This window comes from Caloenas nicobarica, chromosome 3 (assembly GCF_036013445.1).
Source record: "Caloenas nicobarica isolate bCalNic1 chromosome 3, bCalNic1.hap1, whole genome shotgun sequence".
Classification (NCBI taxonomy): Eukaryota; Metazoa; Chordata; class Aves; order Columbiformes; family Columbidae; genus Caloenas; species Caloenas nicobarica.
The window spans coordinates 71682944-71697505 of record NC_088247.1 but is presented as its reverse complement, the minus strand read 5'-3'; the positions used below and the strand labels follow the sequence as shown (position 1 = coordinate 71697505).

The 14562-nt window shown below is 42.9% G+C and overlaps 1 protein-coding gene across 1 annotated transcript in view; it reads right to left on the bottom strand.

Annotated features, from left to right (window-relative positions):
• Positions 1–3396: 3396 nt before the first annotated feature.
• The window catches only part of SLC22A3 (solute carrier family 22 member 3), a 30340-nt gene continuing 19174 nt past the window's right edge, over positions 3397–14562 (bottom strand). Inside the window, exons 5-11 of the mRNA XM_065631327.1 lie at positions 13981–14098; positions 8557–8654; positions 8205–8419; positions 6056–6164; positions 5699–5811; positions 4207–4306; positions 3397–3454 (exon numbers count right to left, since the gene is read on the bottom strand). Of these exons, the coding sequence (XP_065487399.1) occupies positions 3397–3454; positions 4207–4306; positions 5699–5811; positions 6056–6164; positions 8205–8419; positions 8557–8654; positions 13981–14098 (811 nt within the window). The remainder of the gene's footprint in view (positions 3455–4206; positions 4307–5698; positions 5812–6055; positions 6165–8204; positions 8420–8556; positions 8655–13980; positions 14099–14562) is intronic.

Here is a 14562-nt window from a genome sequence, read left to right as displayed (position 1 = left end):
ATTTTGAAGGCCTCTTCAAACTAAAATGATTCTATGATTCTAAAACCTGGCTTGTAGTCAGACAAATCCACCACTGCTGTCCTTGCCAAACCCACCAGAAATGCTTAGACATGCCTGATGGCTACAGAAGTCCCACCTCATAACTTCTTTAAGTGTGTAACTTGTGATCTTTTCCTTCTGTGAGAGTGACAATGGCAATAAAAATTGCCACTTATCACAGACCACTCACACAGACTAGATGAAGTAACAAGGCATATTTGGTGGCAGCGGCACATTTGGACCAGGTAGCACATTCATCTGCTTGTTGGCCTGGGGAATCTCTTTGCAGGCAGGCAGAACACAGCTCCTGGGTTTCTGTGGTCATGTTGAACATGTGCTTTTGGCAGCGGTAAGATGATCTTTTGTGTGCTACACACATCACATCTCTCTCTGGGCCTCTGAAGTACAACACATGCAGAACAACTAAAGCTGGCCACGTTTGGCCCCTCCTGAAGACATGCCTCTCAGAGGTGGGTCACGACAGCCTTTGTAGAAGTTTGTAGGACTCTCCCATAAGGCTCAATATATTAAGTGGCTGGAAGCACATAGGAATTTATAACAACTCTTTTTAAACAAGCAGCCTGTCCAATATTCTGCAGGACCCTGGCTGGTTTCACCCAGAGTCCTCCCTCCCTGCAGCTCTTCCTCTGTTCCACCACCTCTTCTGTCCTCTCTCACCCACAAGAGTGTAACCCCACACTTACAAAACTGCTGGTAGTACAGCAGGTTACCATCCACATCACAACCTTCATGAGGCAACCGAAAGTTTCACAGAGACAGAAGGATTTTTCCATCTTATAAAGTCCTCCTGTTAGGGGTAAGAGTCAGCACAGGAGCCATTACCAAATACAAACTCTGCCTGAAGTTGTTAAGTACTTCAATATTAGAATTCAGAACACAAACGTAGGCTTTCTGCTGCTGCCCTTTACATAATGAATTTTTGGAAAATAAATACATCCAAACATGTAAGACTGCTCCCAGCCATTTTACAATCTGAAATATCTCACTTATATTCTCTTCTGAGCAACCCATGGCGTTACGTAAAACAAAAAACAGTCTGAAAGGCCAGAAACAAGCCTTTCTGTCTCTCCCTTCTCAGCACATTTTAGTTGTCCACAAACAACAGCAGCTGGCAAATAATATTGACATTTCTTTGGCAAGCTGTAGCTTTTAACAATGTCCACAGTCCTTCTCAGACTGCTTTAGGGTTTAAGAAACTTATTAAAAAAAAATAAAATTCACGAAGAACACTAAAAGGAAGGGGGAAGCTCAGTTCATACAGCATGGCATCTGGCCGCCTCAGCCGGGCTCTGCAAGGTCCGTGCCCGCGGTGCGGGCTGACCGGCTGTGAGGAAGGCCGGGCTGAGCCTTGCGACCGGGCGCCTGCGCTCCCACCTTGCGCTGAGACACGGCACCCGGCCAGTGCAAGCCCACACCTTCCAGTCCGGGGCTGGTCTCTGCCAGCCAGCCCCTGGGAGTTCACAGTTGCCTGCAGAAGACCGCGGTGGTGTAGGAGGACTTTTCTCTCTGCAGCAGTAGCTCCAGTTTCGGCATGTCTTCTAGATATCACCAATGAGCCTGGTATATTATGAGGTGCTAATTTAGTTCCGTGTCTTTCAGTCACTGCTGACTTCTGCTATGCATCCCATTGGCCTTACGCTATGGCTCAGCGGGAGTTAGAAACAGCCTTGAAAGACAGGCCTTTATCGCTAACTGCTCAAAGTATGCAAATATTAGACCGAGATTACTGGCAAAGGTGGTGTTTTCCTCCAGCATGGGCAGTTGCTGGGAAAAGGCAGGCAGAGTAGGGAATTGTTGAAATGCACAGTACATTCCCCACCATAGGAAATCCCCTTGTGCAGGCACCTGCTTTATGTGCTCTTCAGATGCTGGGACTGGAACCGTAGTCATTCAGCAGCACTGACCATAATGTTGGCATTTGTGGTATGAACCTTCAGAACTCAGCCCTATATTTGCTTATGCCAAATCACTTATTTTCTGAGCTTATAAGGCCATTTACAAGAGCTCATTGGCTTTCTTTTGTTTATTTAATTCTCTGTTGGTAACAAGATAGCTTTTGAACAGCACATCTTCTCAAGTCCTTCACTGTAAGGAGTGTATTGGTTACCTGTCAGTGGCCAGGACCCAATGCTTGATGAAGAAGGTCAGACAGCTGAAAGGGAAGGCGAGCTGTCCCTGCTATCTGCTTGCAGAGACGCAGACTCAAGCTATTCTGATACGTGTCAGCTTGAAACAACCAGGACCAGTTAACACTTCGCTCCATAACCAAAGCTCTTGTCTCATCCCTGCTCATCTTCCCAAGACAGCTTAAGATCCCTGTCAACAACCCGAATAATTTATCCTCAGGAGAGAAAGATAACAAATAATAATAATGGACGTAAGTGAGAAATTGAGAGTCACCTTGTCAGTGGTCAGGGAGAGGGAATTTTGTTTGTAGGGCTGGGCAGAGAGCATGTTTTAGAAAGTAAAAGATCAGCTCTTGAAAGAGAGAGTTGAAAGAACACCCGATGGAAGGGAGCAGACACAAGCCCTTCCCTCAGGAGACACAGGGGTCCCTGGCTAGGGGACAGGACAATGAGGTGGCACATGAACCCCAAATGGGTCTGCAGGGAGGTACTGATGGGCAGCAGGATGAACTGACCTGCAGAGCTAATGCCCTGTGTAGGATGTAACACCTACATAAAGCCCTGGGAAGGAGAGGAGGAGGACTGCTGCCATATCTCAGAAAGCAGGAGGAAGGAGGGAAGCAGGAATTTTGTGGCAGAGGCTTACTGGGGGAGTGGGGCAGAGCAGGATGAGGGTCTACTGATGCATGCCTTTGATTCTCACCCCTCCTGACCAACAAAAGGACCATCCTGATCAGCATCTTCACTCCTGAGCCATCAGATCTTCTGTTTGTCCAGATTCTCCATGAGCAAAGGAAAATGGGTTGAAATATTCATTGTCTCTTCCTCAAAGTCACCCAAATCTTAAACAAGCAGTACTGTTACCAACCCTCCTCACCCAAAGGTAACAATAGAAATAAACAAATGGCTCAAATATATAAAGAAATAAATAAAAGCTCACTGAGCTGGATAGTGCATCTTTTTTTTTAAGCTGTTCTGTTCTCAACCAAGAACCACAGAGCGGTCCCTTCCTGCAAACAGCATACTCAGAAAACATGAATTTATTATGTATTTATAGAAAAATATGCTGCTTGTTTTAAATGTCCTTGTGCTCAGAAGAAGAACATGGAGTTCAATCCATATTCTGCAGCAAATTTTGAAGTAGTGGCAGGTGGAGAGTAAATTCCCAGTATGGGAAAATGGTTCTTTGCACAGTGCTGTCCTTCAAAGTTCAAATATAAGAGTTGGTGTCCCGGTGTTTCCGTTTCTTGCCACATTTACCAAAATGACTGAAGAAACAAAAGGGAAGAGGCTTGTAAGTGTAAAAGAAACAGGAAAATATGTAGACCAAGTTGTAGTCTTAGCTGCAGTACTGAAACGTTCACTTTCTGCATAGAAAATTTCCTCTTTCTTCTCTTCGTACATTAAAGCAGGCAAAAGTTGTTGATGTAATATCCAAAGCCACTGTTTGAAACATTAACGTATAGAACTAGTTCCTCAAGAAAGGTACTGCCAAGCAAGCCAAGGTGTCAAGGTTCCCTGTACATCTGCCATGCAGTGAAGAGTCTGGCTTGCCATGTGCCAGGAGTGGAAAGCTGTGCCTGTAACTCTTCAGCTATAAATTCACCTTCTACATTACTTTTCAGTGACTTCACAAATCATGGATATGCTCCCATGATCAAGGCCCCTTCGTCACAGGATGCTTTGAGGTAATGGCTGGTTTTCTTGAGCAGAAAGCTGCAGGTTATACTTTGCAGTATCTCTCTTACACACTATTACTTCTGCTTCTAGAAGTGCACAAGAGAACCTTGTGTCTCTATGACAAAAATACAGATTCTATTCCCATGGGTTTTTTTAACAATCTGCCTTAATGATATTGCAAGGTTCACATTTCTAATGAGGAAAATATCACCATCGACCTAACCAGGGAATTTACTTTCACGCTTGGAAAACTATAATAATTTATGACAGCTGACAAGGTTGAAGGAGAACACCCTCAGAAAACCTCATCCAAGTAGATGTAAAGAAATACATATCCTACCTTGAAATCTGCTCTACGTCCTCCACTGTCTCTGGTAAGGAGATTCCCTTTGTCTCTGGTAAAAGCAATACTAGGAGCCCACAGACAACTGCAAGAATACCTGCAACAGACATTAAAGAAATACAAAAGCAATAAGGGTTTATCCACTGAGGAAAATTTATTCAGATTAAGGTTAAAGAGAGATTTTAAGAGTACATCAGCTATTTCTGATTACCTTACTCTTATCAAACACTTTTATGCTACATTAATTTAACCTATTAAAACACCAACCAACCAACTCACCAGCCCAAACCAGTTAAGGGTTAGGGTTTAACTTGCAGCCTGAATTGCCCCAAAAGAGAGATCTTAGAAGTAAAAAACTTGGGATTAGTGCATATGGGCAAATCCCTACAAACTACAAGAGAACCAGGGCAGTATTTCTCACATAAGACAAATCTGCCGTTATTCAAGGGGCTCTATCTCATAGATGTATCCATGTTTCTTGAGGCCATTGAGATTTTCCTGAAATACTCTCTTTGTGTATCCATGGCCCAAGTAGATTATGTAATTCAGAATAAAAATTCGTCATTGGGAAAGAACACTCAGGTAGAGAGCCAGTCTAAAATAGTGTATCAAGAATGGTTATTTTGGAATAATTTCCGGTACAGATATAACTGAAACAATGTATTAAGTCACAAATAGAAGGGCTGGAATGAAAAGTAAAATCTTTGACTGTTGCACGGTCCTCTCTGTTCCTCTCTGATTCTGTACCTGTTTACTCAATTCAGCAGCAGCAGAATTTCAGAATTAGATAATGTTAACAGTACTTCTATATACATCTATTCTTGGAATAATGGTAATTTTTAAAAATGTCTTTTGTCTTTCCATTTTTGTTTTCAAGATAAAATTTTAATTAGCTCTAGTTTTCCTTTTTATTCTATACTATCCTTTTTGCTTTTTTCCCAGTCACATCTATCTCCTGGAAATCTGGTTTAGCCACAGATTCCCACTTCTTTGTTAGAAATAACTGATTTTATTCCACAGAATAAAACCACAGGGCTCAGTTTTTCTCAAATGTAACTGAGGAAAAGAGTTTGACAGGAACAAGTAGCTATGGTTAATACAACATCCATGGTCATAACTGTATATACCAAAAAACCCAAAGCAATACTTTTTCAAAGGATGTTAACCTCTACTGTTGGGAGATTAAGCTTATTTCTCTTCAGTTACAGAAATTAACTGTAAGGTTTCTCAGTCTTAAAGCACCTCATATAGTTTCTTTAATGCTCCTTCAGCCAAGTCACCCAAGCAGACCTGAGCTCTTCCATAGCGTGCCATGAAATCACCCACATATTATTGATTTTCTGTTCAGCCCTTGCTCTAGGCATGAAGGTTGAGAAGGGCTGGTTTGAGAGGGACATGAAGGCACACACTATATTCTTTTGACGCAACAGAAAAACTCTGTTATGAGAAGGATATTTAAACCAAAAGTACATTTTAAATCAAATCTTACTGAAAATAATTAGAGGTAGCTCCAACCAAATGGCTGCTAATCGGAAAAGCAGGAACGGGGCTATGATCCCACCTAGGTCACATAAACTCGAGCACAGAGAAACGCCAAAGTTTCTGCAAAAGAAAAACAGTGTCAGATATTTGAGAGGTGCTACCAAACAGATAAACCAGCCGTTTAAGGAGAAAAATGTAGACTTAGCTCAAAAATTTTCTCAGCAGAATACACTATTGACATTGAGCAGTGGCTATTCAGTTAGGAAACTCTGGAGAAAATGGAGTTTTAGTAAAAAGTTGTGAAATAGGGAATGGGGAAAAGCAGAGGGAAAAGGTGAAAGATTTCTGTGAGCTTTTGACATACCTCAGTGTCGTAGGGTACAGTTCACTATTCACAAGATAGACAATTTCAAAAGCCATGGTGATGCTCAGTCTTCCCAGCGTGGCGACTGTCGTTTTGATCCATGGCATATCTGTTCATTCAAAAAGAAACCTGGGTGAAGCATGCTTTGCTGCAGCAGCAGGGCATTTCTAATAGTCCTATGCCCTGTCAGCAGAAGCTACATCACAGAAACACTGGATCAGTGCAAATCAGACTGAAGGGCCACTGCTGTTAGATATCAATCTACACTGGCATTTTTTGCTTTCCAGCATCACATGAGGCTGCTTTGGAGAATCAGAAATCACTTCCAATTGATTGATTTAAGATTCTGGTGTGGCATAACAGCATGGGTGGGGGACTGAATGTTAAAAGCTTCCACGACCACATCCAAATTGTGCTCTGGAAAGGAATATTCATTTATATAGGGAGGTTATGCTGTAAGAAACTCCACTGAGCCACCTTCCAAAGCCTTCTGCTCACAAAGAAGCTACCTGTAAAGGTGCATCTGCAGCAACGGTACAATAATCCTCCCTAGAGAAGGCCGACTACACTTCATAATTTGTCTAGCCATTGCACATTAGACACGCTCCTAATAATGCTACTCCTGGTCATCCTCTCCCTTCCCTTCCCTGGTGCTTGGCTTTATACATGGGACAACTGGCCCAGGGGCCTTACACTGCCCCAGAGTCTCTGCCCAGTCATCCTGGCTCCGCTCGAGCTCTGGTGTGCTGCCAGTGCCCTGTACACACCAGCGGGGAGCCCGTATAGATCAGCAGGAGGTGCGATGGTCACATCCACACTGCAGGGCAGAGCCATCCCATCTCACTCTATGTGGCCAGCACTTTGAGTGCCCTCTCTGGAGAGCCAGTGACCTCTGGAGGAGCGTAACAAGGAACGCAATAAGCACTTTTGCAATACTCCTAGGAGAGGACAGTCTAACCACGACTGGGCAGACGGGGAGGCAAGTGAAACAACAAGCCTGAACCTGGCATGAAGGGGACCTCTGCCACCAGACAGGGTTCTGGCAGTGATTGTGTTTTTTCAAAACCTCTACAGGAAGAACAAGAAAACATTCCAGTTTACACTGAACCAAAAAATGAGATGCCTGGGGTAATTTCCCTTCCAAAACAACCAAACAAACCCCCATCAGATTTCATCCCACGTTGAAAAACACTGCATTTGCCCTGAAAAGTTCTGTTTTCAAACACTTGCAAAAAAAGCAAAGGCTAGAAAGACAAAACAAATCCACAGGGTCTAACTGGCATCCCCTTCAGTCCGTCAGACCCCTGAGGTGAGGGTGACGTCCGTGTGCCTCCTTCCTCTGCCAGGGTACTCAAATACTCAAACTGTGTAAGCACCCCAGTGTGACTGATAAAAACAAAAAACAAAATTTAAAAAAAAAATCAAAAAACCAAAACAAAACAAAACCAAAAACCAAACAAAACCAAACCAAAACAAAACCACACACACAAAGCTCCCCCCCCAAAAAAAAAACCAAACAAAAAAACCCAACTAAACAAAAAACCCCCACAAAACAGGATGGAAAACGATTTAAAGAAAAGCTAGGAGTGCCGGGAAGCCTGTGTGCAATATCAGACCTTTTAGTTGCCCTTGAAACCAGATAAGAATGACTTAATCAAAAGCCATACATTTCCTCCAGCTGCTGAACATTGTCCAAACCCCCGGGAGATTGAGGGCAGGGCAACAATCCCCACATTGTCTGCCGCTGCCCCTACATCATGTTGTGGTTTGCATTGCTTTCTTGGCAAATGAGAAGACCGCCAAGCTGCCTCAGCTGAATCTCTGATTTCTTACATCATTGTCTTCCAGGTCAGGGAATGTATTTTCATGTTTGTATACGCTTGCCTTCAAAAACAGTACATGGCCTTTATACACATTTTTCTGAGACTACACCCAGCTGTTTCTCACCTCACATCGAAGATACAAACTTTACATGTCCCAGGGCATTCTATAAGCAAATAGGTTTTGTTGTTCCGTGACTGCGATGCTGCTTGCATCAGCAGACACTTTTTGCTTTTATCTACAGTTTTGTGTGGCCTTCTGTCCTTGCTTAAGGAGTCCCAGAGAGAAGTCATTGACCTAAGGAGCCTGAGGCTGGGAAGGGAATTACCTTCTGGCAAGAAGGCAGTAATGAGGCACGCAATGCCTGCCACAATATTGCTTATTCCAAAAGGAAGACGCCGGCCAATGCGATCAATTGTCAGTAAAATTAGGAGTGCAGCAGGCAGCTCCACAGCTCCTGAGATGAAGAAGTCTAGGTATAGGTTTCCTCCAACAATTCCTAGGCGCATGACAAGCCCTTGGTAGATCAGGGCACTTGTGAACCTAAACAGCAAAGGAAACAAACATTGAGAGGCAAACATATGACTACAAGCAGCTGGAAAGACCCTAAAAGTCACATGGGATTTTTTTCTTCAAAACTCCCTGCCCTGGTAACAAGCTGGACTGACATGAGCACTCACCATGCGTACATAAAGATGAGTGTGTTCCTCCTCATCCTGGGAGTCCTCACCAGGTCGAGAAAGGAGGGGTTGCTGACCTCCTCATTGCTAATAGTGATCTGAGGAGAAAAGTAAGCAGTAGAGTCAGCTGTCAGAGGTCAGGCAGGTGCTGGGACAGAGTTTCTGTGTAAACATGGTGCTCAGCAATATTCCAGTCCAGCGAGCAAATGTGCTGATGAACCAGCTTGCTGCTTTTAGCACTCCAGAGCAGCGCGCAGATACAGGAAATAACTTATAACTGGATGCAGCTGTGGGCTTTCCTTAATGATGATCATGCAAAAATCAGGAAAAAAGTCCCAAATCTTGACTTGAGAATGGAAAAATTATTTCCTCATCGTAAACTGAGACAAGTTGACCAGGAATTTCTTGGAAGGCAATAAGCGGTCGTTGTCACATCAGGGTCACTGGGAGCAGAGCTGCCTTCTGCCAGAGGTGACAGAGAGGAGGAGACCGTGGCAGGAAGGGCAAAGCGATGAGCTGTGGGAAGCAGGGAGAGAGGGGGTGAGCAGCAAGCAGTGGGCTTGGGAATGCAACCAGTGGCACAGTTGTGCAGCACGAAGAGAAGAGGAGTGAGAGAAAGGGCAGATTTGTGAAGGCTCTTGGGTGCTGCAAAACATTCAACTGGTGAAATTCAGAGGGTTTTAAAACACACAAGCACTGTGCTGAACGTGGCTCTTACCCTAGAAGAAAGAAATCCTGCAAAGTATGAATTAATTGTGCTCATACTGCCTACAAAGCATAGTAAGTCTGTTCATAGCTTCCTCCAATACAGTCGCAATGAGGCACTCAATGAAATCATTAGTTAGAAGGTTTAACAATGACAGAAAAGGGCCAGATTTCACACAGCCTGTGTTTAAACTTTGGAGTCCATTGCCGTAGGATATTGTGGATTTAGTATATTAGCAGAGCCAAAAAGGGATTAGGCGCATTGATGGAGGCTGATTTTAAATGTGGCCAGCAGATTTTAACCATGATGCCCAAGCCAGGTGGCAGCCCTTTTGTTTGTATGTTGATTTGGCAGGTGAGGAGGACAAGAAAGAGAAGGCAGAGGTGGTTTTAGGCAGGGACAAACTGTGAGATTGCCCAAGAACTGGCAGCTGTGGCTGGCATTGCACTTAGCTCTCAAAGCAGCTATAGGAAACATGGGGTTAAACATGCTGCACTCTTTTTAGGAGGATTGCAGGCAGCCTGGCTGCTCTGACTCTCAGTTATTGGCCCCCACCTGAAAGGAGGCCTAAGAGAGCAAAGAGAGGAGTAAATCCCTCTCTACCACCATGGCGCCCACTGCCCGCGTGGGCGCAGGAATCCAAGGAAACGATCCCGGACGGCGGGGAGATGTGGGTGAAAGGATGGAGAAGCACATGGGAACATGCAGATCTATGACGAGAACAGGAGTAAAGCCAAGGCATTGCCCAAGGGTCTCGTCAGCTCAGCCAGGGCTACACCCAAAGCTTTTACCCTGTATTCATTTTTCCTGTCATAAGGTAGCACAGATTTTTTTCAGTGGGATTTGGCTGGATGTATTTATGCGGGACTTTTTCCTAAGTGAGTGACACAAAACCTTGCAAGTGGGCAAAGAAACCTTGCATTTATTTGAACTTCCTCCCTACTCCCTCTTGCTTTTCTTCTGTAACCAGAGCCAGAAGATTTCTTCAAAGCGCTGCCCCTTCTGCTGCATGCCAGAGCACTTTTCTGGGGCAGGCAGAGGTTGCTGTGATTCTGCACTGGTCTGGGACTCTCTCATATTATGGTTATAAACCTGCCACGACTGTGTTTGTAAAAGCAGACTGCCAGCCATCATTTGTGACTTTGTGCAAATATGGTTTTAGTATTCCAAAGGACCAAAGATAAATTCAGCATGGCTGCTACCATATATTTTTATGTCTTAATAAAGTCACAATAACCCCAAGCATGACTGAGCACTTTTTTATGGATGAAAAAAAAAATCATTGTGGAAAGTCAACTCTTCGTAGGGAAAAAATATCCTCTTTTTGTTCTTTGAAGTTAAGGCGAGCTTTGCTATTCACAACAGTGCAGTCAGGAATTCAATGACAGGGCCCACGTGTCCAAAGATATACTATCTGAAAACTCTGGAGGAAGTTTTATAACTAACTTCCCTGTCATTTTTATGTCCCACCAAATTACATGTCAGTTTTTGTGCAATAAGTTTTGAAGATTTCTCATAACATAGACATATAGATCTGCACATGCTTTATTCTGCAGAGGACAGTACATCCATGCATGTCTGTAATACATATGCATGTAAGTTAACATATACTAGAAATATATATGTCTATATACCTCTATATAGTAGAAAAATGTATAAAGGGAGAGCAGGTTTTGATTCACAGCCATCTCAAGAAGCAGCCTTTACTCAGCTGGTTGCAATCCATCCTGCTTTTGGACAGAGACCAAGAATGAAAAAATTAGCTTGGAAAAAAAACGTGCTAGGATGATTGTAAGTAACTGGGGAAAAAAAGTTTATAATTTATAATTAATTTAATGAGTTCTGGACAGAACTGAACTATACCAGTGTCGTAACTCACAGAAAAAAAGAAGCAAATGTTTATCTGTTTTCACACAGAGGTCATCTGTGGTCTCTGCATGCCAATAAAAGTGTAAGGCTGCTACATCCAGAGCCATGTAAGGGATTTGACCAATGAAATTGTTACAGTCATACTGGAAAATCTTAGTCAAAATGCACTGGCGGACAATGCCTCTCTCTTCTCCCTGCCTTTCCACACCTGCAGCACTTTGCCTGAAATTCTGGAGTTGTTTTGTGAAAGTGAATTCTGACGTGAGTTAATGTGAGAAATACACTTGATCCATGACTAATGTGCTTCCTGGAGATGCTCGCTCTCCTCTGGGCACAGCACCAAGGATTACAGACATTGTATATATCTGTAGGAGCAGGTCCAGCACAAATCTGGATGCGTAATCTGCTGCAGCTGTGAGTAGCTTAGGGTCATGAGCAGGGACACTTCTGAAAAAAATTAAATGTACCTTAAAACAAAAAGCAGGGAAAGACACACATCTCCATCCTGATCTGACACCTTGAAAATACTGATGTTGAGAGAGGGAAAGTGAGTGTAGGAACTCAGGGCTGAATGTGGAGGGGGAGCTGCAGCAGCACATCCTTCCTACTACATGTCTCAGGCCACGATCCACAATGGGTAATGGCGATCAGGCTGGGGGAATCTCACTGGTGTGTATGCCCCAGCCAAGGACAATAAATGGATTTATCCTTTTTCCTCTTCCTTAGTCTGTCTTTTCAGTTCATTTCTCTCTCACTGGTTTTGGTCTGCAGTCCTCCAGTTGCATAAGATGCTAGTCCAACGTGACTAGAAGAGCTCATTCTGCACTGTGGGACAGCTGAGGGCGATTTCCTAACCTTGGCTGGTATCACAAAGATGTCTTGGCTTCCATCAGAAAAATACTTCACTAATTGCTGCCTTGGCTTGTTGCTGCTCATCAAAACTCCTTCTGTCGTGTTGCTTCACTAGCATACAACAGTATCACGCTGTTTCTTGGCCAAGGAAGTTATATACACCTTTTTCCCTCGACAAACCTTCCCTCCCCACCATTAACCTTTGTGTGGTCCCCTGAGCAACATAACATTCATAGAAATGCCATTATAGCAATGTTATGGCACTTGAGCAAGTTGCTCATGAACAATGCAGAGGGCTGTGGAAATGTATATTTCATTGTACTCTTCTCTGCTGATAGGTCTAGTTTTGACTCTATAAAATCATTAGTCCAGAGTCACAAATTCCAAAAGGCACAGTATAGGTTAGGGCCCAGCTTCTCTCTGGAACCTGTTGTGTGAACTTTAAGTTGCCAGGACTGTCAGTAACTGTCACTAACATACACTTACTTAAACGGAAAGATAATGGAATATTGGTATAAATCAACTGGCCATTTCGATACTTCTTCTGTTATCATATACCTCTTCATGTGTGCACTTTATGCAAGGTCTGTATTTACAGCAGGATGGTCCTGAATATGCAGAACTGCTTGGACTGGCTGGATGATTCATGGAGCCTGTTTTTCACCAAGGGAATAAAATACTATGGATTTGAGAACAGCTATCTGGTGTTTCATAAGAGTGCAAATAATAACTGCTTGGATTTCATCCAGAATTATACCCTAGCATTCTGGTGAAGCAACACCACTTTTTTAGGTAAGCTGGGCTAAATTCTCAGATTCTCCCTTGCTTAAGAAGAGCAAGGGGAAAGACCTAGGTAAGATATTATGCTGTGGGATCTGTAAGCTACCTCTTACAGAGCACACACATCCCTTCCTGACAGAATAGGACACATCAGTCTCCTCCAGACACTGCCATCCCAAAGTCTTCACCTTTAGTCTCAGTGAAAATTTAGTTAAAAGTCACACATCATAATTTCATATATGTATAAAAATGAATGTCTATACACATGCATGTATGTAAGCATAAAGGATAGTATTGTGTACTGAAAGATAAACATTTTATGTAGGTCATTGCTTTTCAATAACATCCAAATTTCTTTCTGAAATTATTGTAATGTATTCAGTATTCCACCTCTGGCCTGCTGTGTGCTAAAAATTTGCAGGTGTTTTCCTCAGTCCAAATAATGATTTCTACCATTACTATAGCTACCACTTAGGCTCCAGACCTGATGCATTACAAAACAGGAACCTTGTTCACATCCATTGTCATCACTGAACCATAAGGCCAATACCACGGTAAACATGGTCTGAGAGCCAGGTAATGCTAATCAGCACAGAAGGCGGCAAATGCTGCAATGACACAACAGCATTATTTGAAACACATCAGTCCTTTCAGTTCTGTCAAGACCACTTGTTGAAGGACAGTAATTCTAACATATATTGTCCTATTTTGTAAATAGTGATCTCAGTGCTTCCCCTATTTTGAACTTTGGGGCATATTTTCCCCCTATTGGGACTGAATCAAATTTATGCTTAAATTCCAATTTTCTGCTTCCTCTTCTCTTTGAGTCATAAAAGGAAGTTCTAGCAAAGAAGCCAGGGAATTGGATCCCGCTGTCTCCATTCACTTTGTCAGCTAAAACAGCAGCTGCTGTGAAACACCGTTGATGCTCAGGCTAGTTTCTGATATTTTCTGCAAGTTTTTAAAGTAGGAGTGTTGCAAATGAAAGACCCGATTCACTGTTTTGCAAACATTTTTTTCATCCCATGTCTTTCCAGCCGGTTCACTTTTACCCTCTTGACATTAATAAAGCAGGTATGGGACTGACAATCTTGTTCTGGTGTGACGCTTGAAGAGTGTTGCCCATCACATAAAGATAGTTCATTTTAACACAACTGAATCTTCAAAAGGTTAAGATAGTTTAGAAAAAAGCCTCTAGCTCAAACAGATGACAGTACCTCTGAGTAATGTGGTGAGAGATATTTCCCATTGTGTTTTGCAATGTTATGCATGATTTTTAAAGCCTTCTCTCCTTTTTTGCGTGTCAGGAGCCAACGTGGAGATTCAGGAACCACCCTGTAAGAACACAGAAGTTGTAAATAGGGATTTTGCCCTTTAACATCACAAGTAAACCAAAGTCCTTTGCCTTTTGCATGTGTTAGTGCACAACACACTGATTTTGCAGTCTTTGGGATACAGAAACTCTTTGATGGACTGCTTTTCCAGTCAGTCTCCTGTAAAATGCCTGATCCTTGTGGGCAAGAAAAGAGAAAATATGACTACTCTGTGAAGGTGAAAAATAATAAATCCAACTATTGTATTTGCACAATGGATGTCAAAGGTATGATAACCAACAAGCAAATAGTGTGTCTGTAGAACAGCAAAGAACAATGGAAGTCAACACTAAACAGATGTAGTACCAAGTACAGGCAGATCAGGAAACTTCTAGCTGTATCATTATAAGACACATACACAAATGTATACAAATTTCATAAACTGAACACAAAGCAATACTACCGATTGGTGTTTCAGTTTCTGTT